We start from the raw sequence: 25,459 nt of genomic DNA, 5'->3' as shown, positions 1-25,459 counted from the left end.
CGTGACCGAGTGCCGGCTGTCAGAGGACTCCACACACAGGAGACGCGACCGAGTGCTGGCTGTCAGAGGACTCCACACACAGGAGACACCACCGAGTGCCGGCTGTCAGAGGACTCCACACACAGGAGACGTGACCGAGTGCCGGCTGTCAGAGGACTCCACACACAGGAGACGCGACCGAGTGCTGGCTGTCAGAGGACTCCACACACAGGAGACGTGACAGAGTGCCGGCTGTCAGAGGACTCCACACACAGGAGACGTGACCGAGTGCCGGCTGTCAGAGGACTCCACACACAGGAGACGCGACCGAGTGCCGACTGTCAGAGGACTCCACACTGAGATTTACTATTGAAGAGCGGCTAAAAAGCAAGCGCCCACAGAGGACGTCTAAAATGTGTTCTGCACATGCTCATTTATATCTGCCATAGACCATGGAAAAGCGTCTAGTTCTTCACTGTCACAACTTTCTTTGAAAAACTATTTTTTATACATTTTACAATTTTTTGGAAATGTCAGATATTGTTTAAAGTGAAGTCCTAATAATTGGGAAAGCAAATTTCGATGTGAACGTCTCTGCAGTGATTTTTCATGGTGTTAGACGTGCTTCTTAGCAAGTCTGCTTTTTGAGTCTGATTCCTGGTTAGTAAATTTGATTTGGCGTCTACTCGTTGATGCTTCTCTTTAGTAAATGTCTTTGCAGTCTAAAAGTAGACGGTCGCTATTAAAAGGTAGACGTTAGCACACGGAAATGTGCCTAGGCACAATAGTAAATCAGGGTCTTGATGTCTCATTAAAGAGAACCCGTCACCACAAAATGCGATCATACGGGGGATATTGGTTCCTTATATGTTGGCATTACAGTGAAAAAATGAAAGGTGCACCTAAACACCTAAAACCCCGCCCCCTAATCATTGAATTCCCACATACATACTAACCAATATTCCAACTGTGCCTACATACAAGATCATGGATTGCACCACACATTACATCACGCCATACATGCCAGAGTGAGAGCAATCATTCTCCATCCATGATTCAGGGTCACCTCTATATTAAGGACCCGGAAAGGCTTTTATAGCGCCCCCTAGGGGCCATTTCTGAGGACAACGTTTGTCATGGTTTCATCATCACACTATTGTAGGGCTGGGCGTGTTGGGTATCTAGTTACTCAGCACAACCTCCTTTGTTTCCTGTTTTTGGGTAAAATATTACATTTGTTCACTAGATGACACTAATTCCTATAAAACGTTGTGCCATCTAATGGCGGAATGCACATTTTCAGCTGTAAATGAATGGTTGGTTTATTATTGCAGCTTGGATGACCTTCTATCCTTCAGTGTGTTCTGTACTCACAAGTGATGAGGATGACCTCAGTGATGGAGATGAATCCATACCTGATGAAGGGAACTAAGGGCTCCACTTATAGAACATTCATTGGACGGAAGAGACAAGTGTCCATCCAGACATGACAAATTCTGGACCTATGTGATTTAACACAGTGATTTCCTCTGATTGTCAGCTCCATCTAGTGGTCATAATGCAGTATGTTCCTGAAATACCTACATCAGTAAAAGTTGCAGAATATGAAATGATGGTCCCTATTTGGAGCCAATCACATGAAATAAAATGTGGCCAAAAGATGTCACAGCCGGGTGAATGCCGGTCACAGTTATTAAACTTTTATTTAATAGATCTATACGTGTTTGTGAAATCTCCCACCACAAAATGTACTCAGCCAATCACAGGGCAGGACTCCATTTTTATTCTTTTCCTGCTATCAATAGCCGACCCGGTCCCACACTTCATCCATGTTTTTGGGGACCTCTGATCTCCTTATGAACTGTTTCTTCCATGACAAAGATCAGCCATGGAGTATATCTGAGGTGTATATCAGGGTGTGCTTCTTCCCCACATGAGAGCTGGGATGTCCAGCAACATTCATCTAGAAGACATTTCCCACACTCAAGGCACTAATACACCTCCAGGGTTGTGTGGGACCCCTGATGTACAGGAAGACAGGACTTCAGTGAAGAACATTTCCCTCACTCAGGACAGGAAAGTGTCTTCTTCACCGTGTGAGATCTCTGATGTCTGGAACGACTGGACTTGTCTGAAAAACATTTCCCGCACTCGGGACAGGTATAAAGCTTCTCCTCCATGTGAGATCTCTGATGCTTGTAAAGATGGGCCTTCTGTGAAAAACATTTCCCACACTCAGGACAAGAATATGGCCTCTCCCCCGTGTGAGATCGCTGATGTCTGGAAAGGTTTGACTTGTCTGAAAAACATTTCCCACACTCAGGACAGGAATACGGCTTCTCCCCCATGTGAGATCTTTGATGTGTGTAAAGAATGGACTTCTGTGAAAAACATTTCCCACACTCAGGACAAGAATATGGCCTCTCCCCTGTGTGAGATCGCTGATGTGTTTCAAGTTTTGATTTTTGTACAAAACATTTCCCACACTCAGGACAGGAATAAGGCTTCTCCCCCGTGTGAGATCTCTGATGTTTATGAAGACTGGACTTGTCTGAAAAACAGTTCTTGCACTCAGGACAAGAATAGGGCTTCTCCCCCGTGTGACATCTCTGATGGCTGGAAATATGGGACTTCTGTGAAAAACATTTCCCGCACTCAGGACAGGAATACGGCTTCTCCCCTGTGTGAGATCTCTGATGTTTGTGAAGATCGGACTTCTCTGAAAAACATTTCTCGCACTCAGGACAGGAATACGGCTTCTCCCCCGTGTGAGTTCTCTGATGTCTGTAAAAATTGGACTTCAGTGAAAAACATTTCCCGCACTCAAGACAGGAATACGGCTTCTCCCCTGTGTGAGATCTGTGATGTTTGTGAAGACTGGACTTCTGTGAAAAACATTTCCCGCACTCAGGACATGAATACGGCTTCTCCCCCGTGTGAGATCTCTGATGTATGTAAAGATCGAACTTCTGTGAAAAACATTTCCCACACTCAGGACATGAATATGACTTCTCCCCTGTGTGAGATCTTTGATGTATGTAAAGAGTGGACTTGACTGAAAAACATTTCCCGCACTCAGGACAGGAATACGGCATCTCCCCCGTGTGAGATCTTTTATGCACATTAAGTTTGGATTTACAATAGTAACATTTTCCGCACTCAGGACAGGAATACGGCTTTTCTCCCGTGTGAGATCTTTGATGCCTATTAAGATAAGATTTATAACGGAAACATTTCCCGCACTCAGTACAGGAGAAGCTCTTCCCTGTTGGAAGGGCAGCCCGGTCCTGCACCGTCCGAGGTTCCTCAGGATACGAGGAATCCGATGGTCCATCTACACTGGGTGGTGCCGGATGGACATTGGAGGGAGCCGGGTTTTCTCCTGGACTATACTGTGTGATGTCCTCATCTTCTACTTTCCAGTCTGGAGACAAAGTGAGACAATCCTCGGAGGTTTTCCTCATCTCCCGGCCATGGACTAAAATACAAAGACAAAGAGGATTACTAGACAGGAGCTGATTGGTTCCCCCAAACCAGGACTCCGCCCACATCAGGCAACTTGGTCTCTGAGGAGCTTACAAGTCCACCCTCAAGGGAACTAGGAAATGGCTCCTCTGATCTCCTACCAGGTCATTTCTTTATTCACAGACCTTAGTCAGAGAGTGAGGAAACAACCAGAACTGTCTTTTATAGGAGGGACAGTGATGAGGGGATTATAGGACGAGGGTCCCCACCCCCTCTATCACTCATCGCCATCTTCCCAACACAAGAAGTACTGCACTTCCTTATTTAGTCCATGATTTAGTCATGAAGAACAGCGGGGCTGAGCCCCACCAGAGGTCAGAGAGTGAGGATGGGGGGAGAACAACCAAGATGAAGACTGGACTGATCCTGAAGACCACCATCATTGGGGTATTGACTCCTCCCTCATTATCACTTTCTGTTTAAGGGTCCAAAGCTGGAGGATGTTATCACATTATTATCACCATGTAAAATTCTGTCCTCCAATCACATCATCCGATATAAAATGTCCAGCTGGGAGGAAATGGGGGGAACAAAAGAGAATCCATATTATGTGTATATATAGCAGTGGGGGGAGGGGGGAGAGCAGAAGCCAGGAGTATGTAATGTACAACATAGAGTATATAGTGCAGGAGTCAGGAGTATGTAATGTACAACATAGAGTATATAGTGCAGGGGTCAGGAGTATGTAATGTACAACATAGAGTATATAGTGCAGGGGTCAGGAGTATGTAATGTACAACATAGAGTATATAGTGCAGGGGTCAGGAGTATGTAATGTACAATATTGATTATATAGTTCAGAGGTCAGGAGTATGTAATGTACAACATGGAGTATATAGTGCAGGGGTCAGGAGTATGTAATGTACAATATAGAGTATATAGTGCAGGGGTCAGGGGTATGTAATGTACAATATAAATTATACAGTGTAAGGGTCATGACTCATAATATTGGTATTCAGTAATCAGTAGAAGATTAAATGTTTACTGTAGACAAGTTGCAGAGATCCCACACCGCTGCCTCCCATCTCCTGAGACTGCACTCAGTGACTTGGGTCTGAGACACTACAGACATATCCCTCCACCCGGCACAGCCAGCAGACCACAGAGCAAGGAACCCTGGGAGAAATGTTCTGTCAGAGATCTTACTGGCCCAGACATGGGACAGAAGACCCAAAACACACACACCACAGGTGCCTAGGTCTAGTAACACTTATGGTGAAAATGAACATTTTGCTGCCAGCTGAACCCCAGAACCTCCATAAATCCAGTCTAGATACATAAATTGTGTCTGCAGCACAGAGAAGGAAGATTATCCGAGAGAAATCCAGAAATACAGGACGGGGAACACAGCTCAGGAAAGTGACCAGGGGATTACAGGCTGATATCACCCAGTCCCCGCCCTACTCTGGACCAATCAGTGAGCAGTATGGGTGGAGGAATGGATTTAGTGTTCATGACCCACCTGTGCTGATCTCTGTAGGAGTGTCCTCCTCTATAAATGTCCCCGTTATTCCATCCTCCTCCATAGACTGCTGATCATCCCTCACATACGCCTCTTCTTCTTCTGCTTTCACCTCAAATTCTATATCGATTGGATCTCCACTCTAAATCAAGGAAATGAGAGAGAATATCATCTGTAAAATATAAGGTCACATAAAATATCCACACATTGTCTCTATGAGTCCATGTTCTAGATGCTCCATCCCACCAACCTTGTAATAGTGAGGGATGGTGTGACCTTCCTGTGTGGAATCCCGGGAATACAGAGGACGGGGACATCTCTCTGGTGGGTTCCTGGTATTAGGTGGCTCCATCATCTCCTTGTGTCCTTCTGAAAACTCCTCCATCACTCCATACTCCTCATCCTCCTCTTTATACTCTTCTTTAACATCAATATTATCATCCCCGAGGATTCCACTCTGAAAGATATAATAAAACATTCATTGTAACAAACATGCTGTGTATAAATCACAACTACCAATAATTGTCATCATCTACCTGATGATGGTGAGGGATGGTGTGACCTTCCTGTGTGGAATCCCGGGAATACAGAGGACGGGGACATCTCTCTGGTGGGTTCCCATGACTGGATCCATCTGTAGGAAACACACACACTGACTGAATCCATTGTTTCTATGTGTTTATCAGATGATGGGGGATCTAGGTGGATCCTCCGTACTGCTCTCTCCTTTACAATAAAGTCTCCTCTTACCCGGTGATGTGAGGGGCGGCTGATTGTCCATCATGACGTCCTTGTAGAGGTCCTTGTGTCCTTCTAAATACTCCCACTCCTCCATGGAGAAATAGACAGTGACACCCTGACACCTTATAGGAACCTGACACACACAATGATACAGTCACCATCCAGACACATCCCTTGTCTGTTACTGGAGAATGTCCCAGAATTCCCGGCACCGCTCACCTCTCCTGTCAGCAGCTCAGTGATCTCTCTGGTGACTTCTAGAATCTTCTTCTTCTTTCTCTCTTCTATCAGGGAGGGAGGTGGAGGCAATGTGATGTCATATGATCTCCAGACTTCACAGGAGGAAAACTCTACATCTGAACACAAATAGTCACATCAAATGATATTCCCAGAATCCTCCTCACCTCTCCATTCAGGTCTCCATTTTATTAAAGCCCCACTTCAGGCTGAGGTATAATTCCCCCCACAGGACCCCCACACTACGCAGGGTATAGGCTTGTTGCAGCATTCTGATGTCATTACATACAACGCAGGACCAACAGTCCCACTTTACATGTGAGGATACCAAGGGGCCCCACATCCTAAGAGCATCAGAAAAATGTCAGATGAAGGGACATTGGGGGGAGGAGCTGTGAGGTCAGTGTGATGTCATAGGATTCTCTGACTCTGAATGGAGGGACATTGGGAGGAGGAGCTGTGAGGTCAGTGTGATGTCATAGGATTCTCTGACTCTGGATGGAGGGACAATGGGAGGAGGAGTTGTGGGGTCAGTGTGATGTCATAGGACATATAGACTCTGGATGGGGGGTCATTTGGATGGGGAGATTTGAGGGGTCCTCTATATGAGGCTCCCCTATAAACCAAATCCTTGTTCCTGGGTGCGTCCTACCTCTCCTAAACTGAGGAGTGACCTTTGACCTTTACCATCCAGAAATCTGTCCGGAATCTGTGGAAGTAAGCTGTCATGTGATCAGGTGACGTGCGGAGGAACGGAGTGTAAATAGCAGACAATTGTCTCCAGAGCCCCTAATGGTGGGGATGGATTTGGCGGCGTGCTGGTGCCAAGTTTCCTCCCCCCAGGGTCACTGCAGGTGTGGAGAAAAGCTGTGTAAGAGGATATGGAGGAGAGATGAGGAGGAGATCCAGGAATCAGGAGAAAGGTCAGGGCAAGGCAACAGACGAGCGCATCCAAGAGACCAAGCCGGGGTCACTACACTTAAAATCAATCCAAGGAAACAACAGGCAGGACGAGGAATAGCAAGAAGGAGCTGAGAGACAAATGAGAATATTGCTCAGCCAATGGGAAATGATCTCAGCATGACTTCCATCATGAAGGAGATGAGGGGGAGGGGAGGAAGTCACTGAAGGTGACCATAGATCCATGGAAATTCAGCTGGTTCAGCAGGGATCGCTCACATTTCCATCCATGTGTGGCCACTGCCGGATAAAAGCCACTCCCCCAGCGGCTGCAGCCAATAGCTTCAGTGCTGATCCGTGTATTCTGAGAGCGGAGGAGTCCCCCCATTGTCAGAATACAAGAGTGCAGCGGGGAGGATTCCCTCATCCACCTCCAATGTTTGGATGGGGGAATCACTTCAGCTTTTTATGGTCATCCCGCTGGCTGAACGATAAAACTGAACCATGTAGGCCAGCTTTGGGAGCAAATATATTATCATCAACTGCTCCCCTGAAGGGGTTCATCTACGTATTACCTCCTCTGCCGCCAGATCCAGGAATGTCTCCTCTCTACTTCCTCATTCATGGAACTTCCTGTCTGTACCTGACATCACTTCCTGTCTGTACCTAACCTCACTTCCTGTCTGTACATGACATCACTTCCTGTCTGTCTTCCATAGAGACTTCCTGTCTGGGTAGAGATGAGATCACCACCTTGTGGAGCTCAGAGGAACTGCAGCCCCGAGAAGCGTCTGGTAGTGTGACCCCGGAGTAGCGGCAAGATCAGTTCCCCCATGAAGATGTGTGTCTCTGATGCATCTGCGCATGTCACGGTTTTTGGCAGCAGCAGATGATCGCCGATCACCATCCATAGCACAGAACTGCCACATCTAAGAAATTAAATATTATTAAATTTTATGATTATTATAATTATGAATTAACTAGTTAACAAAAGTAAGAAATTGCCACGAAGGGTTAATTCAAGAAGGTCGGATGCAGCAGTTTAGTAATCGATTGATTGTGACTGAAACTGTGACATGTGCAGATGTGTCAGGGACATACATCTTCATGGGGGAGCTCATCTTGTCGCTACACCGGCCTTGTGCTGGGTGTGTGTGGACTGTAGATCCTTATAGAGGGGTCACCTCCACTCCCACCAAGGGGGACAGAAATATATGACTCCTCGGGGGAGGGATTTTGGCCCCTTTGATTTTGCAGTAACATTGATTGCAGATTTAGTCCTGTAGAACATCTGGTATATGGATACAAAGCCCCCCAGCTGGGAGTAAAGGGTGGAAATGGCTGGTGACCCCCAGATTTGGGCAATGATGTCATCACTATAAATGGATAAAACCCGCGCTATGTGTAACAACTCCAAACCTACAAAAACCTTCTAGCGGACTGCTGCTGTAACAAAGGGAAGGATTCCCTGTCATCTAGAAGAGCATTATGTGTCACAGCGCTGTCCTATTGTGTGTGCACAGAAATCATCACAAATACACTACAAATATGTGGAGACATTCAGAGATAAAGAGCTCGGGGCTCCAAATCCTATTCTCTGCACATCCACTGCTTCCACTTTACACCCACTTCATTGGTCTTATGGGGTTTATCAATAAATGAAGGAAACTGAACCGTGTGCAAATCCATCCACAACATAAAGTGCTTTGTGCTCAAGATGCTGCTCCCTGCACATCCACTGCTTCCACTTTACACCCACTTCATTCATCTCATCAGATTTGATGCTATAGGAAATCATTTAAAATGATCATAAAAACAATTCTGCAGCTAATTGGCCACTAGGATTACTTTTACATGAAAGCCACCCACCAGCTAATAAACCAGCACTAGAATGATGCCTGTAGCTGCAAGCATCCTCCCGGTATAACCACTCCAAGTCCAGCGATGTTCCAGTACATTGCTGGTCCATGTTGGACATATATGTACCAGCAGAGAACACGGACATACGATGAATCGGGTCTGCGGACCAATATGACTGCAATTCATTATTTTCTGTAATGTCCATGTTGGGGGTTCAGCCCAAACAAATGTTTTAATTTCATAAACGGTGATAGAGTTCCATGTGAATTGTGTGACAAGAGCTGAATTTGGGTGGCGGCCATGTATTGTGGTGTATAAATTGCCTTGGCCCACAATTGGTACAAATCTTCTGTGAAGAACAGTGGAGGGGCTGAACACTAGTGCTGGCAGTGACCGGGCCGATCCGGCTAACACTGAGTATTGGGGACAGTATACAAAGCCGGCACTAGTATAGTTCTGTTCATGATCAATATATTGATCCGTACAAACACTATACTAGTAATGGCGGTGATCAGCGACCTATAGCGTGAGTGCGACAGTGTGCGGCCAATCTAACGCCATCTGACCCTGGCTGGGAGGGGCTTACTGACCCTGACACTATGTGATGTCACTAGTGGCAGGAATACAGAGATCAGTGAAACATTCTATATACTGACACTGTACTAATGGCACTGGCTGGGTGACGGGGCCATCAAAGGGTTAAATGAGCTAATCTAACGTGTGTGTACAATGTAGTGGTGCTTTTACTCGGTGCCGTGTTCTCTCTTCTCTCCCTGGACTGACCGGGGGGGCAGCAGGGGGTGCAGGCGCATTGACACCCCAAAACAGTAAATGATGCAGATTATGCCACTTTGCCAAGAGCTGCTGCTCGCCCACAAAATGTGGGTAAGTGATTGGCAAGTAGGTAAAAAAAATAAAAATAAATAAATTTTAAAACAAAATTCTCAATATGGTATTTAACTTTTTTTTTAATACTTGTATCAGAATAGTAGGATGTTACCATAGTAACCATTGTACTACTGTGGGGGGAGGGGGTGATCAGGGATTTTGTTTCCATACTTTTCTTTGCAGGAGAAATAATGATCATTTCTCCTGCAATGCAAAGCTTGCTGTTAGAACCGAACTCATTCATCAACTGTCATCAGTGAGTTAGCTTTTTGACAGCTCAAGATAGTGATCTGTGATTGGCTGGAGCTGGTCACATGGTACAGGGTGCTGTGATTGGCCCCATATATCATGTGACAGCTGTGGGCCAATCACAGCACACTAGGAGGAGAAGCAGAGCTGTTATGAACGAGATTGATTCATAATAACTGCTTACATTGGGATCACCTAGAGATCACATGATCACCGGGTCACAATCACTGGGATCTTCATTCCCCTGTATCCACCAGACACAGCAGTCGGGGGAGGGGAGCGCTGTGTGCCGGCTCGGGTGTGTGATGTGCCTCCTGTGTTAGTACAGCCAGAGTGACGTACAAGTACATTGCTTTGCCTGTAGCTGCCGCCTGGCCACAGTACATTGCGGGTGGGAAGCGGGTAATCTAGGACTAAGGATTCCAAGCTCACTCCTTGGGCCATGATATCATCCAGGCAAGAAATGTAAGTTCTGTGTTCCAATTATGAGGTGACAACAGCATAGAGTGCTTTCGGATAATGGACAAAGGTAGACAAGCATTGCATGCTGTTGTTGTGTGAAGCAAGTCTGTCTCCTTTTTTATTACAGATAATATATTTTGTTTGGCTTTTTCTACATTGTTCCCCGATCCTGACATTCGTGGCCTCCTGGGCTGGATGTGCCGCTGGATCCAGGCCCTGGAGCAAGTCCTGGAGGTGGAACCAGACGAGGACCAGCCCAGCCTTGGAGCCTATTTCAGGCAGCAATTTTAGTTTAGTTACAATTTTTTATGATGTTTTATAGTTTTCTATTGATTGTTGGTAATAAATGTTCTATTTCTCTTGGACAGTGCGCTGTGTTGTGGCCTTCTTCAGCCTTTGCAGGTCGGCAATCTTCTTCATTGCAGTTGGAGCTGATCTGCATGTCCCTAAAGCATTGCAGGACTCTGCTAGCTCCAGCTGCACTGGACAATCTTGCTTACCTGGAATTTCTGGTAATGTCCAAACGAAGTGTTTTCTGGCAAGTCCAGCTTTAGGACTGTAGCAGATAGGATTGCATGTTTCCGAGAGGTAAACCAGCTCCTTCAATCCTAAGCTGGGATACATAAAGATTGAAGTTGTCTGCTTGCTGTCTGCAGCTACTCCCAATCTTGGTTTGCTTCCTCTTGTGAAATGCTGCAACAGTTTACACAGAACACTCCATTCACGTTACATTGTTCACGTTTGGAGTAGATCTTCATTCCATCCAGGGACTTCTACATAGCTTGGTGGAGTGTAGTTGTGCAGACTGCCAAAAGGGGGGTGCAGCCAAGTAGACAATGTGTGGGGGGATCCTGTGGCCCAACTCTGTCAAGATGTCTCCCATCACCTCATCTCTAGTTGGGATTGGCATTACACAGAAGTCACATGACTTGAAAGCTGCTCTTGGAAGGACTATCAGTTATGGATGAGACCAGTTACATGCAATGTCCCCAGAAAAGAAGGGGCCCTAATGGGCAAATTGTCTATGTGCTCCACACATACCACTTGGATCCAACTTGTTCCTCATTCACATATCAGTGTTTTGGCAACAAGAGGTGGGGAGGGAATGAAGTGAGGAACAAGTGTCCACTGGGCACATAAATTCCATAGGCACACACGTCTAGAATCAGGCAGCTAAAGATCCTATGCTCCCCAACCAATCTCGGGGCAAGATGTTACACGGGGTGTAAAGCAAACTTAGTCTGGGTCCAGTTAGTCCAGCATAATGATAGTCCAAACAACAGAAGGCCTTCTTATTCTCCCAACTTTTCTGTGTCTCTAGCATTCCTTGGCAGGCTTACTGTGTGTAAGTTGTGTCCTGGTGTCACGCCTGGTGTCCTGGATATTACACACTTCTTGTATAGTGTGTGTCAATGAAGTAGCACAGGGAACATATTTGGACAGCAGTGTCAGTCTCTGGGGAGGTGAGTGTTCCATGCAGGAGTCTTGGCCAAAATCAGCACCCCAAAAAGACAAAAGCTAGCCGACACTTAGAGAACAAGCTGCAATATTGTGTGTTCCCATATTGGGGAACGTTAGCCTTGCCCACAGAGTCCACTGATAATTCTAAGCTCCCTTGGGGCAGCCAAATGGTTAGCAGATAATGGCCAACCGCTACATGTGCCAGAGAACTTGTGTGATGGGGAACAGCTAAAACTATTTGCAGGACAGACCACCAGGTGAAAGCAGCAGAAAGGCCAAAGAGTCTAACCACCAATGCCTCTGGAAGGGTCACCTTTTAGTTTTCTTTCTGAAGTGCTGCTTTTTTAGTGTTCGCTATTTGGAATTATTGGTAGCCATACTCAGAAAAGCACCTGTGTTGGATTCCCGACATGACCAAGCCACCATTATTACCCCAAATGCATTTCTGACAATTTGAAAGACACGTTCTGCTACTTTCCAAATAATATTTATTACAAAAAAAACATACAAAATGAATGGGGAGGAGGCTGCTGCTGCAGAGGGGGTGGGTGTGATGGTTGGGGGGGTACAGTGTGTGGGGGGGCTGGGAAAGAGTGGTGGGGAGGGAGTGCTGGGGGAGAGGTTGAATGGGGGGAATGGAAGACAGGGAGAATGTGGGGAGGGGCATTTGAGGGCTGAGGAGAGTGGGCAGGACGTGGAAGGTAAGGGTGGAAACGGGATTGAGAGGAGGAGCGTGTAGAAACAAGGGGAGGGGGTGTGAAAGTGGGGGTGTGGTCAAGGGGAGTGTGAGGAAGGTGCAGAAGAGGAATCCATGGGGAAGGAGGCATATTGGTCTTCAGGTGAGGTTTCTTGAGGGGGCTGCTCCAGAGTGGGTAGTTCCAGAATCGGCACCTCCAAGGCTTGTTCCTCTGCTGCTTCCATGGTACTTTCTACAGGGAAACTCTTTGGCAACCTTGGCATTGGCCCCAAACTACTACTGCACAGGGGTTGGAAGCCTCTGGCCGAAGGCGCATTTTGTTCAGCCCCTGCTTGACATAAGGCCCGGATATCATGACTAAGGTCCTGCAATGCTGTAGTCTGATCCCTGACCGAGGTGACAAGTCCAAGCAGGGCTTCATGTTGGAGCCCCAGTAACCTTTCTATATTACTGGATGCATTAGAAAGCCTCCTTTGCTCCCATAATCTCTCCATGTTGAACATCCTTTCCCTAAGCTTGAGAAGGGGGCCGGGTCCAGGTGGACGGGGTGCCGATCCAGCCGCATTCAATGTTGGCTGCAAGGAGAAACAAACAAAAAATGAAAGAATGTTTAACACACAGCACAAGGGTACAGTAGGACAGGGGGCTCGTCTGACACCAAACACTAGATCATGTTCTTGTCCCACCCCTAGGACCAGGTATTGGTGAATGCCTTTCCCTGACACATTACACTGGATGAACATTTGACTGAAATGAATGGTTTGGCATCTTTCCCCAGACTGATACCTTCCTGCTGATTTGTCACATGCACATCACTCCCTCCAGCTCCTGACTAAACAATGATCCAAAAAAAGTTACACATCACGTTGCCAAATCCTGCCCAGCCAGGAACGGAGTTATACTCTAAATGGGTGACTCATTAGGGAGAACATCTTTAGCATCTCTTACCGGATGTTCAGGCAACTCAGGTGGAGGTGACGGCATTTCATGCAAGTTTGGAGTGCCTGAACTTCCCTGCACCACAAAACAAAAAAAACAATGCATGACATTTCCCAAATACACATGAAACATGCATTTGTACATCCCCACCCCATTACAGCAGTTCCCGTACCCCAACATCAGATGCAGATTCCTCTCCCACTCCAACAGCTGGGGCCTCCAGGGGCAAAAGATGATCTGCAAATAGAGTTCAAGATGATGATTAGTAACAGATACTAGTTGGGCTGTATGTATGATGTGACATTTGTGACCAAGGTTTGAGGGATTGCTCATTGATATGTTCTTCACCCAAGTTTATCCAGACAAATAGAACACTGGCAGCCACAGCCCAGGAGACTGGTAGGGAGTAGAAAGAGGCATGGTAAGGCTCAGGAGCAGGGGCCACAAGAATGAGGGGCCACCTTTCCTGCCAAACAAGGAGGCAGATGTGTTAGGATGGCTCCATTATGCCCATAAGCTACTGCAGCCATTTTGACCATGGGCTTCAAACATTAAAGCAAAAGATATAACATTTGTTGTCAAGGCAACATTCCGAAAAGGATTCAATAGGTTATAGAAGGGTCACCCAGGGAAAAAAAGGGGTCGGATCAAATCTAAATGTTCCCCAAAATATTTCCAAAACCAAATGCATGTAAATGCACCCAAAAGAATTGTTGATATAACTGTTGATCTGAAGAGACGAAGAGCAATGCATCCAAAACTCCTTTAATCACTTTTAAACCGCAGGTCTCCTGCAAACTCAATGTGAAAAGGAAAATAATGAACTCATGTGGCAATCTCAGAGTATCCAAAAATATTAAACAGCCTTTCCAGACGATTGGAAGCTGAGCTACAAAGGGCGGGACTACTCAATATTGAACCCTACGGACTAAGACTGGGATGTCATTGAAGTTCATGTGTGCGGAAAGGAAGTCATCCCAGCAGTGTTGGCAATATAGTGTATTTGTCAATGAACTATAGATTAGTCTTTATGATGCCTTTTGGGCTTTAGGTGACTTCAATCCTGAGATTCTCGGTGGATAAGTCTGACAAAGGAATAGATCTTCCTGCTAGTCATGTGATGTGCAAAACTCAGTCTAATTATTGGCCCCAAGTTTACATAAGAGGCCCAAAGCATTAGTTAGGTTCCATTTTTTTTTTGGGGGGGGGGAGGAGCACTTTAAATGATTTGCCCCTGGGGATTCCTTTTTCAAGCATTGAAAAAATGAAAATTTCGTGTAATTTTATTTGGATCTGGCTGGGTTTTTGCAATCCAGGAAAATGGCCCCAAGAATACTCAGTCATGGTATGTATTTGATTTGGCCTCTACATTTTGAACAAAGGCAAAATGGTCGCCTTCACTTGGAACTTGATGATTGGGTGAGCAGCTACATTTCTTGATGTTGACCTCAAGTTTTCCTATGCTGAAGTCCCAGATCACATGATGAAACAAGTCAGGAGAGGGGCCCACTAGATATCACTGCCAGCAGGGTCAGCACGGCTTTTTTACCACTTGGCTACCGGACACTTAGACTCCCTTCCTGCCCCGGACAATATTTACCTTTCAGCGCTGTCACACTTTGAATGACAATTGTGGTCATGCAACACTGTACCCATATGACATTTTTATCTTTTTTTTCACACAAATAGTGGTTGCTTCTGGTGGTATTTAATTACTGATGGGTGGTTTGTTTTTTGTGCTATAAACAAAAAAAAAAAGAGCTACAAATTTTAAATCAAAAAATGTTTCTTTGTTTCTCTTTTTCAAACAGGTAATTTTTCTCCTTCACTGATGTGTGTCAATGAGGCTGCACTGATAGGCAGCACTGATGGACACTGATGAGGCTGCACAGATAGGCAGCACTGATGGACACTGATGAGGTAGCACAGATAGGCAGCATTGATGGACACTGATGAGGTGGCACAGATAGGCAGCACTGACTGGCAGCACTGCTGGGCTCTGATTATTATTATTATTACATGGAGTTTATATAGCGCCAAAGGGTTTGCTCAGCGCTGTACAATAGGGGGGACAATACATGGCACAGTACAACAACAACAAACAACGTACGAGGGGTAAGAGGGCCCTACTCTTTCGAGCTTACAATCTAGGAGGGAGGGGGTAAAGGTACAGTAGGAAGTGGCTGAGGGGTGGGAGGAAAGAGGGAGAATGGCCGTTAGGTGAGGGTGGGGTAGGCTTCCCTGAAGAGATGGGTTTTGAGGGAGCGCCTGAATGTGAGGAGGGAAGGCGACAGTCTGATGGATTGGGGCAGTGAGTTCCAGAGGATGGGGGAGGACCTGGAGAAGTCCTGCAGTCGTGCATGGGAGGAGGAGACCAGGGAGCAGGATAGAAGGAGGTCCTGTGAGGAGCGAAGGGTACGGGTAGGGCGGTACTTGGTGATCAGGTTGGTGAGGTAGTCAGGGGCAGTGTTGTGAACGGCTTTGTAGGTCAGGGTTAGGAGTTTAAATTTGATGCGTTGGGCAATCGGGAGCCAGTGGAGGGAGAGGCAGAGGGGGGTGGCAGAGGTGGAGCGGGTGGTGAGGTGGATGAGTCTAGCCGCTGAGTTCAGGATGGTCTGGAGCGGGGAGAGCCTGCACTTGGGTAGGCCGGTGAGAAGAGAATTACAGTAGTCAAGGCGTGAGATGATGAGGGAGTGTACTAGAAGTTTGGTGGTGTCTGGGGTGAGGAAGGAGCGTATCTTGGCAACGTTGCGGAGATGGAGCCTGCATGTGTTTGTGAGTGATTTGACATGTGGTTGGAAGGAGAGGTTCGAGTCAAGAATGACGCCAAGGACTTTGGCTTGCGGGGCGGGAATGATAGTGGTGTTGTTGGTGATGATGGATAGGATGGGGGGGGGGGGTGTTGGCAGGGGGAAAGACGAGGAGCTCGGTTTTGGAGAGGTTGAGCTTGAGGAAATGTAGCGACATCCAGTCTGAGATGTCATTTAGGAGGTGAGTAATGCGGGCGGAGATAGTGGGAGTGAGGAGAGGGGTGGAGAGGTAGATTTGGGTGTCGTCAGCGTAGAGGTGATAATTGAAGCCGTGGGAGTGTATGAGTGTGCCCAGGGAGGAGGTGTAGATGGAGAAGAGAAGGGGTCCAAGGACAGAGCCTTGGGGGACCCCAACAGAGAGGGGGAGGTGGTACCATTGTAGGTGACGCTGAAGGAGCGTCGGGATAGGTAGGATGAGAACCAGGAGAGAGCGGTGTCTCTGATGCCAAGGGAGAGTAGTTTATTAAGGAGGAGGGGGTGGTCAACTGTGTCGAAGGCCGCAGAGAGGTCCAGGAGAAGGAGGACAGAGTAGTCGCCCTTGGCTTTGGCGTTTAGTAGGTCATTAGTGATTTTGAGTAGGGCAGTTTCAGTGGAGTGTAGGGGACGGAAGCCGGACTGTAGTGGGTCAAGGAGGTTATTGTCTGTAAGGTGGGAGCTTAGGCGATCGTAGACCATGCGCTCAAGGAGCTAGGAGGTGAGTGGCAGCAGGGAGATGGGTCTGAGGTTGTTGGGGTCCGCGGGATCCAGGGAGGGCTTTTTGAGGATGGGGGTGATATGCGCGTGCTTTAGGGGGGAGGGGAATGCGCCAGTAGAGAGGGAGAGATTGAAGATGTGGGTGAGGGAGCGGATGAGGGAGGCGGGGGGTGACCGGAGGAGTTGAGAGGGGATAGGGTCCAGGGGGCAGGTAGTGAGGCGGGCTTCTGAGAGGACTTTGGCGACTTCCTCAGTAGTGACAGGGCTGAGGGAGTGCAGTGCAGGGGGGGTTATGGTGGGCGGGGCCTTGGGAGAGGTGGGGGGCAGTGCGGTTGTGAGGGCAGAGGAGGGGGGAGATGAAGGGGTGATGGGGGTGAGGAGGCTAGGTGGGGAGGTAGATTGCAAGTTGTCAATGTCCTTACAGATAGCGTCAATCTTGTTGTGGAAATGAGTGGCAATCTCGTGGGCGGTGAGAGAGGTACTGAGTGGAGGAGGGGGGGGGGGAGAGAGCAGGGAGTTGAAGGTGGAGAAGAGTCGGCGAGGACAGGAGGAGAGGGTGTTTATAAGGTTAACAAAGTAGGCCTGCTTGGCGGCGTGGAGGGAGGAGGTGTAGATGAGAAATGCAGATTTGTAGAGGGAGAAAGTATGAGGGGACCTGGTTTTGCGCCACAGTCTCTCCGGTGCGCGACTGCGACGTTTGAGGCGTTTAGTGCTGTCATTCTGCCAGGGTTGAAGCGGTCTGGGTTTGATGATGCGTGTGGTTAGGGGTGCCAGAGAGTCTAGGGCAGCTGACAGTGAGTCATTGTACATGGTGGTGGCTATGTCAGGACATGACAGTGAGAGGATGCTGTTGTGTAGGCAGTCGGCGGCAGAGTGGAGGGGGGCCGGGTTCAGGTTGCGGAGGTTGCGGCTGGTGATGGTTTGGCGTTTTTGGGGGGGGGGAGTTGGGGGAAGGGGAGATGGAGAATGTGATGAGGTGGTGGTCGGAGAGAGGGAAGGGGGTGTTAGAGAACTGGTTAAGGGTACAGAGGTGGGAGAAGACGAGGTCCAGGGTGTTCCCTCCGAAGTGGGTGGAGGATTGAGTGTGCTGTGTGAGCGCGAAGGAGGAGGTTAGGTGGAGGAATTGGGAAGTAGCCGGGCTGTTGTCGTTGATGGGGATGTTGAAGTCCCCGAGGATGATGGTCGGTAGCTCAGAGGAGAGGAAGAAGGGGAGCCAGGCGGCGAAGTTGTCCAGGAAGTGGGGTATCATCAGGTCAATGATCATCAGTGAGCTGGTGATCGGTGCCGATCCACCCTCTGCCAATTGTCGGTTATCTGCAGTACTTTCCTCCCACTGTGACAGCATGAGGAAAGTGCAGCCGATAACCGGCAACTGCATTTACCGGTGATCTACCGTGATCACGTGGTAAAAGGCCGCTGTGATTGGCCTTTTACCACATCATGTGATCAGCTGTGTCCGTAGGACACAGCGACCCCTGAGATGGCTGGGTGTGCACCCCCAGGGGCATGTGGGAGGGCATGTCATAGAACGCCCTCCCCGGACTCTAGCCAAATGACAGCTACAGTGCGGGTGACAAGTGGTTAAACACTACTCCGGAAATCAGCATCCTTAAGGGGCCAATAAACTCATTGAATGGAAATGTAAACAATCATGAGCTCTTTTGGGCTTTACTTTTAACAAGGATTTGCCTGGAGACCTGCGGCCTTAAAATGAGACTTACTGATTCCAAGTGAAGTGGAGGAATGTTGCCAGTTCTGCCACCCATAGTGGTGACCAAAGTGTGTTTGACCTTCCCTTTGTGTGGCTCAAACCTGAAGGTGAGCGGCACGATTGGGAGGTGATGGGTCCCTGTAGTGGATCATTTCCTGTATATTGAGCAGGCATGATATATGATGTCACTAAACACCAAACACATTGGATATTCTGGGACTGTCAGAGTTGAGCATGTTGACGTTGATCAGATTACATGTATGTGTTTACATGCGTGGAATGTTTTTGTGTCTGGGAGAAGTTGTGAAGTTGCGAGGGCGAGTCTGATTTGGAACGCTCAGGAGATGTCAGCTAGTTAGTGATGTTTGGACCTTTATTGCTCTCATCAGTTAGTTCCCCCATTTGGTTTGGTGGGGTTACCTGCTTTTCTTGGTCCGGGGAAACTGGTCCCAGGACATTTGGCAGGGATTAGACACATTTCTGTGTGGTAACAGGTTTTCACACGGATTTCTCTAGGGGTTTGAGTGCAATACAGTGAGGAACCCCAAAGAAATCCAGCGTGTTGTGGAGATATATTTGTGTTCACACAGAGTTTAGCATTGGTTTGTTCTGCATTCCTAAGAGGATGCTCATTGGCTCATCCTGAGTGATTATAATTGTTCTAGACAAGCACATTAATACATACCCAGATCTTCCTCCATTCCTGACTGCAGTGGGGGGAGCCGCTCCTCCTCCTCCTCCTGATGTTGTGCTGTGAATAGGACATTGACATGTGAGATGATGTTTGATGTTCTAGCAGCCTGTTCAACATTACGGGGTGCATTCCCAATGAGTACTTACCAGGAGGGAACACCTCTGGATCAGCGTATGTGCGATCTTCTGGCTTGTCCTCTGATGGGCTGGCTGGGGCTGCCCCTGCCTTGGGACTGGCTATAACACAAAACAAAATAAACAACAAATGGTAAATGTTAAAAAGATAACACAACTTTGAAGACACAATATGGACATGTGTGGTGTACTTACCACTGTGGCAATCATCATTATCTCCATGAGCCTTCACCCCAACAATCGTGTTGAGGCTGATGATCGGCAGAAGTGCCTGTTCTGCCTGAGACAGGACCTGCAGATGGTCAGGGTCCACCCCTCGCCTTGTAACATGTCCCTGCTGAGCCCACAGAGTCAGCTTCTCCTTTAATCTCCGCCTCAGATCACGCATACGCTTCTTCACATTCTTGAGGTTCCTGCGTAACATCCTGCCCACTGCATTTACGGCCACCGTGATTTCCTTCCACAGACGGTCCTTTGCTGCCTGACCACTGCGGGAGGACCTGTGCCCTGCGATGCATTCAGCCCGTTCTACATAAGCAACCACCAGGGCCCAGGTCTCATTGCGGGAGAAGGGTGGAAAGTTGGGCTTTGACCGGGACCTTCTGCCTGCCCTTGATGTCCCTTCTCCTGGGCTCAAAGGGGAGGCATCAGACCCAGGTGAGGTACTCAGCTCAGCTTCCGCCTCTTCTCTGAAGGAAGCCTGGCCCCTTCTGCCACCAGCTTGTGACCTCCTTACATCACAGCCAGACCTCCGGCCCACCATGCCCCCCCTGGCCCTAGTGGACCCCTGGGCCCTAGTAGCCCCCCTAGCATCATGGCCAGTGGGGGGCCTAGTATCCCCCCTGGCACCATGACCCCCCTGGAACCCTGGACTCTTTGCCTCCTTGGGGGTGCCATGGGAGGATAAGTGGGCAGTGAGTCTGACTAGGTGCTGTTTGCAGCAGAAGCAGCAGGTCCTAAGTGGTGGGATGTCCGTGTGTTAGGGTGAAAATCTGCAACAGAAAAAAGGGACATAAGGGCAAGGGTCAGTTGTCTGGGCTCCAAAGACAGCACATGCCCTGGAGGAAGGGCCACACTTACCAAAAGAAACAACTGGCCCTCTTGGCCCAAGGGGGGGCAGATACGTCAAAATCCTGCAATGAGAAAAAAGACAGAAGGGCAATAGGTGTCTGGCTCCAACTACAGCACATGCCCTGGCGGGGGCCACACTTACCAAGACAACCAAATGGCTCTCTTCGCCTGGGATGGAGGGGGGGCAAAGTATTACAAAATCTGCAATGGGGAAAAGGACATAAGACCAAAGGTCAGGTCTATGGCCTCCAGAGAATGCCCAGGGCCTGCTTGAGGGGGGACCCCAAAGCCAAGTAAAAAATGCCAACACAACCAACGTGGGAGGTGATACATTAACAGGTCTAGAGGAAGAAATACTAGGTTTGGCCAGACAAACACCACATTAAGAGAATTAGAATATGGACAGAGCCACAAAACAATCAATCAACCAATTAATGTGCAAATTAATATGCAAATGTGAAAAGCAGCTCACCTAACCCTTAACCAGGTGTGCATGTAAATAAAAAAAAAGGCAGCGCTCCTTCTTACTAGATGACCACAGTGTTTAACCAATCATATGTTAAAATCAATAAGAATAAAATAAATAATCAAAAAATATTAAAAAAATAAATATTCCCCAACAAAAAGTGTCCTTATATGACTTTTTTAATAAACTCAGAGTTGTGAAAAAAATTTTTTTATAAAATGTCGGCCAGTGGCGTACCTTTCCAAACTGGACACTAGCTCAAGGTTGGCCACCTTGGCTGTGGGCTATCTCAGCAACAGCCCTCTTGGTGGCCTAAGCTGACAAGTTGTCACTGGGTCAAGAGATCTGTGTCAGGAGTTCCACACCACATTCAGGCATTGATGGATTATAAGGGAAATCACTGGTTTACTAACAGCCGGATGGTCAAATACCAGGCCATGCTGTGTGACAATCCTCAAATCCATTTAGAGACTGTTAACACTCTGAACCCCGCCACCCTGCTCCCCACCTCAAAAGAACCCCTAATACATGACTGCCTCCAGGCAATGGATGAAGTCTATGCTAGACTTGAGAGACAGTCCCTTGGGAAAGCCAGATGTTGAATATTACATTGATAGCAGCAGTTTCGTAAAGGATGGAATCCGCTATGCCGGTTATTCAGTGGTCACACAGGATACGGTGATTGAGGCAACAGCCCTACCACAGGGGACCTCTGCACAAAAAGTGGAATTAATTGCCCTGACCTGAGTGCTACAACTAGCTGCAGGCCTAAGACTGAATGATTATGTGGGCTCTAAGTATGTCTTCCTGACTCTTCATGCTCATGGAGCCCTGTACAAGGAAAGAGGACTCATCACATCCAGGGAAAAGGGCATCAAGTATGGGACAGAAATACTAGAACCTTTGGAAGCAGTATGGGCCCCCTCGGAAGTTGCAGTAATACACTGTAGGGGTCATCAAAAGGGAGACTCCCAGGTGGCCAAAGGCAACAGAAAAGCAGATCAAGCAGCCAAAGAGGCAGCACTTCAGTGGTCCCCACAACAGATTATGGCCCCTCTGTTCTCATACCACTCTCTGAATGGGACCCAATCTATACAAAGGCAGAACAAGAATGGATAGAGACTGAACCTGGAAAGTACATTAAGACTGGTGGTATCAACTGCAGGATGGAAGAATGGTCATTCCAGCTGCTGTAGCAACTGAATTAGTGACAGAATTCTACAAGGGAACACACACAGGCAAAACAGCCATTGAAAAGGCCCTAGAGAGATATTTTTACATTCCCTGTCTATCCACGCAAGCACAAGCAGCAGCCAGTAGATGTGTGGAATCAACCAGAAACAATCCAAGACAAGGGCCTGTACCAACTCCCAGAGTACAAGCAGTAGGGCCTCACCAATGGAAGAATTAATGGTCAACTTCACTGTTATGCCCCCTTCAGGAGGATATAAATATCTGCTGGTGGCCGTCTGCACCTATTCAGGCTGGGTGGAAGCCTGGCCTATACGAACTGAAACTACCAGAGAAGTGGTCAAATGCCTAATACAGGAAATTATCCCTAGATATGAAGATCCCTCCTCCATAGGCTCAGACAATGGTTCTGTCTTTGTTCACAAGTGCCTTCAGATATTTGCAGCCATACTCAAGACCACTTGGAGACTACACACTGTATGCAGGCCTCAAAGATCTGGAAAAGTGGAAAGAATGAACCGCACCCTAAACTTACAACTGGCAAAACTCTGTCAGGAAACCCAAATGAAGTGGAGCTTGATGCTGCCCATTGCCTTGTTGAGAATCTGGAGTACAACAACAAAGAGGACAAATTTGTCCCCTTTTGAAGTACTATATGGTAGGCCCCCACCCATCATTGGAGGTATCAAGGGAGACTTACACCAGATAGGAAGGGTGGTGAACCGTGAACTGTTACAGAAATTGGGGGAGAACATGCAGGATATAGAGAAGTGGGTTCAAGAGAAACTCCCCATACGCCTGTCCAACCCCATCCATCCTTTTGCACCAGGAGATGCAGTGTGGGTAAAGGAGTGGGCCCAGATGGAGGTCCTTACACTGTTCTTCTATCCACTCCCACAGCCATCAAGGTGGCCAAGGTGACCCCCTGGATACATCACTCCAGAGCAAAGCGAGCTGCTCAGCCAGGAATCTGTGGTATCACCACAGATTCCTGGCTGAGTAAAGCAGACCCTCAAGACCCCTTAAAGCTGAAGCTGACCAAAGAGATCAGAAGGAAGAATTCCAGCCCTGCTCTCAGCACATACCTGGAAGCTGTTGAGTCTACACATGGTGGAAGAAAAGGTTACATCTGACCAGAAGGAAGAATTCCAGCTCTGCTCCAGTCACACCTGGAAGCTGTTGAGTCTACACATGGTGGAAGAAAAGGTTACATCTGACCAGAAGGAAGGACTCCAGCCCTGCTCTCAGCACATACCTGGAAGCTGTTGAGTCTACATATGGTGGAAGAAAAGGTTACATCTGACCAGAAGGAAGAATTCCAGCTCTGCTCCAGTCACACCTGGAAGCTGTTGAGTCTACACATGGTGGAAGAAAAGGTTACATCTGACCAGAAGGAAGGACTCCAGCCCTGCTCTCAGCACATACCTGGAAGCTGTTGAGTCTACGCATGGTGGAAGAAAAGGTTACATCTGATCAGAACGAAGGACTCCAGCCCTGCTCTCAGCACATACCTGGAAGCTGTTGAGTCTACGCATGGTGGAAGAAAAGGTTACATCTGACCAGAAGGAAGAATTCCAGCTCTGCTCCAGTCACACCTGGAAGCTGACTGGCCAATGCACAGCACAAGATGGGAATATACACCAATAGGATGCCTGATAAAAATGTTTTAATAAAATGCTGGTAGCCATAGTAATAACCCTGACTAGAACGATAGGGGGAGGGCAGATCATGTGACCCATGTATGGAGACTACAAGAGTAGGATCTGTGACCACTAGAATGTTACTATGGCATTCTCATTATCAAGGTGAGGGAACAATGACTGACACTTGTGTACATAATGAAACAACTTACTCAATGTGCACGGTAGGGAACCAGGTAACCTGTTATGACCCCACCTATAGACCCACTAAAACCTGGGTGACCATATGGAGCTACTGCTCCACAGGCAAGCTGATAAACCGTACCCTGATAACCAATCCCAATGCTGCAGCGAGCCTGATCTTTGATGTATGCTCTGCTATTAACCTAAACTATTCCCCCAGGAAAGGTTGCGGGGGGGGGGGGTTAGAATGGGAAAGGGAGTACCTGGCAAATGATAAGTATATTTGCTTAGGGAAGCGAGGAAATGGCTGCAATAATGAATTCTGAAATGACTGTCCTCAGTGGAGTTGTGTAGCATGGGGAACATGGGGAGAGGAAAGTCATGACGCTAGCCTTCAGTCCTTGCCTAGCTTATCCAGCTGTCCAATAGTAAGACTGCAATCCATGTAATGGCCATGTGGTAATATCAACCCCTAGATGTCCAAGATCAGTAAGTCTGCCCTTAGACCCGTATGATTTGGGTAGTTAATGGTTAATTGGTGATGCTTTATCTCATTCAAACGTTCGCTACGATAGCATCAAAGGGGGGGAATGTGGTAGCACCCAGATATGGCAGAGTTCCCCTTTAAACCGTAACATTTCTAACAGGATCTGCTTGCAAGTCAGAAGTGGTGTCGCGCTCCACTACCAATTGCAAAAATGTGAATAAATAAATATTAAATAAATAACAGTCCAGCTTCGAAAGTGTGTATAATATACACTCTATTGAAGCTGGACTATTATTTATTTACATTTTTGCAATTGGTAGTGGAGCGCGACACCACTTCTGACTTTATTTTCTATGACACAATGGTATGAGGATGTGTATAGTGTAAGCGAACCACTCATTTTCACATATTTCTTTACACAATTTTTCTGATAATCTCATTATTGTATCGATTTTACCACACAGTATTGGTAATATTTAAATATTTTAGCATACACCATAGTAGCTCACAAGACCCCACACTTCAGTATCTTCTTGCAAGGTTTTTGGCTCATAGTCCCTCCTCCCTTATTTCCTGTGAATACTGTGTACCAGCTCGTAGCTGGTATTCTTATCTACAGCTGCTGTCCAAGGTTATTCTGCAGAGTTTAGGAACCCTGTTGAAAATATAGAAAGTGAAAGAGGAATGTATGTATTGTGACCTAATCGTTGGTATATACGCTTGTAAGAAGTTTTCCATAACTCACTCATCTTTGCAGGCTTGTGCCCAGGTGGGTCAAAACAGCGCTGTTTTTAATAAAACATTTGTATTCCTCAAGTCCATGTCCGGAGTTTTCTGGTTTGCCATAATTGCTACTACAATGCTTTGTCCATTAGTTCCAAAACACAAGAGCCGTGATATAAGTTTTTATCTAGGTGGTACAGGACACCTTCTCGGCTAGCTAAGATTTTCCCTGGGTCTGATAATAGATGATGGCAGG

General features: G+C 47.4%; 2 protein-coding genes and 1 pseudogene across 2 annotated transcripts in view; 1 reads left to right on the top strand and 2 right to left on the bottom strand.

Annotated features, from left to right (window-relative positions):
* Nucleotides 1–10,285, bottom strand: part of LOC149441608 (uncharacterized) — a 33,307-nt pseudogene extending 23,022 nt beyond the window's left edge.
* Nucleotides 10,286–12,287: 2,002 nt separating this feature from the next.
* On the bottom strand, nt 12,288–24,723 carry LOC149441607 (uncharacterized). Its single transcript, XM_089657096.1, has 7 exons — nt 20,523–24,723; nt 19,638–20,434; nt 19,455–19,544; nt 19,300–19,365; nt 13,573–13,637; nt 13,410–13,475; nt 12,288–13,036 (listed from the first exon to the last, which is right to left on the bottom strand). Exons 2-7 carry the CDS (start codon nt 20,203–20,205, stop codon nt 12,539–12,541), a joined length of 1,353 nt encoding a protein of 450 aa, XP_089513222.1. The 5' UTR covers nt 20,206–20,434; nt 20,523–24,723; the 3' UTR covers nt 12,288–12,538.
* LOC149441606 (uncharacterized) overlaps nt 21,508–25,459 on the top strand; it is a 126,835-nt gene continuing 122,883 nt past the window's right edge. The window contains 1 exon segment of the mRNA XM_089657110.1: nt 21,508–21,657. Coding sequence (XP_089513236.1) covers nt 21,508–21,657 — 150 coding nt within the window.

The sequence above is a fragment of the Staurois parvus genome, unplaced genomic scaffold, assembly GCF_062004578.1.
Source record: "Staurois parvus isolate SC_StPar_1 unplaced genomic scaffold, SC_StPar_1.0 ptg000965l, whole genome shotgun sequence".
In the NCBI taxonomy this organism is placed as follows: domain Eukaryota; kingdom Metazoa; phylum Chordata; class Amphibia; order Anura; family Ranidae; genus Staurois; species Staurois parvus.
The sequence above is the reverse complement of the archived record's forward strand: the minus strand, read 5'-3'. Positions and strand labels throughout refer to the sequence as shown.

What these genes read in the sequence shown, in the direction of transcription:
- LOC149441607 (XM_089657096.1), bottom strand. Translation starts at nt 20,205, where the DNA reads ATGGTGGGCCGGAGGTCTGGCTGTGATGTAAGGAGGTCACAAGCTGGT. An exon ending in AATCTGCATCTGATGTTGGG is followed by an intron (nt 13,476 to 13,572) that starts GTACGGGAACTG and finishes TTTGTGGTGCAG; the next exon opens with GGAAGTTCAGGCACTCCAAA. An exon ending in CTGAGTTGCCTGAACATCCG is followed by an intron (nt 13,037 to 13,409) that starts GTAAGAGATGCT and finishes TTCTCCTTGCAG; the next exon opens with CCAACATTGAATGCGGCTGG.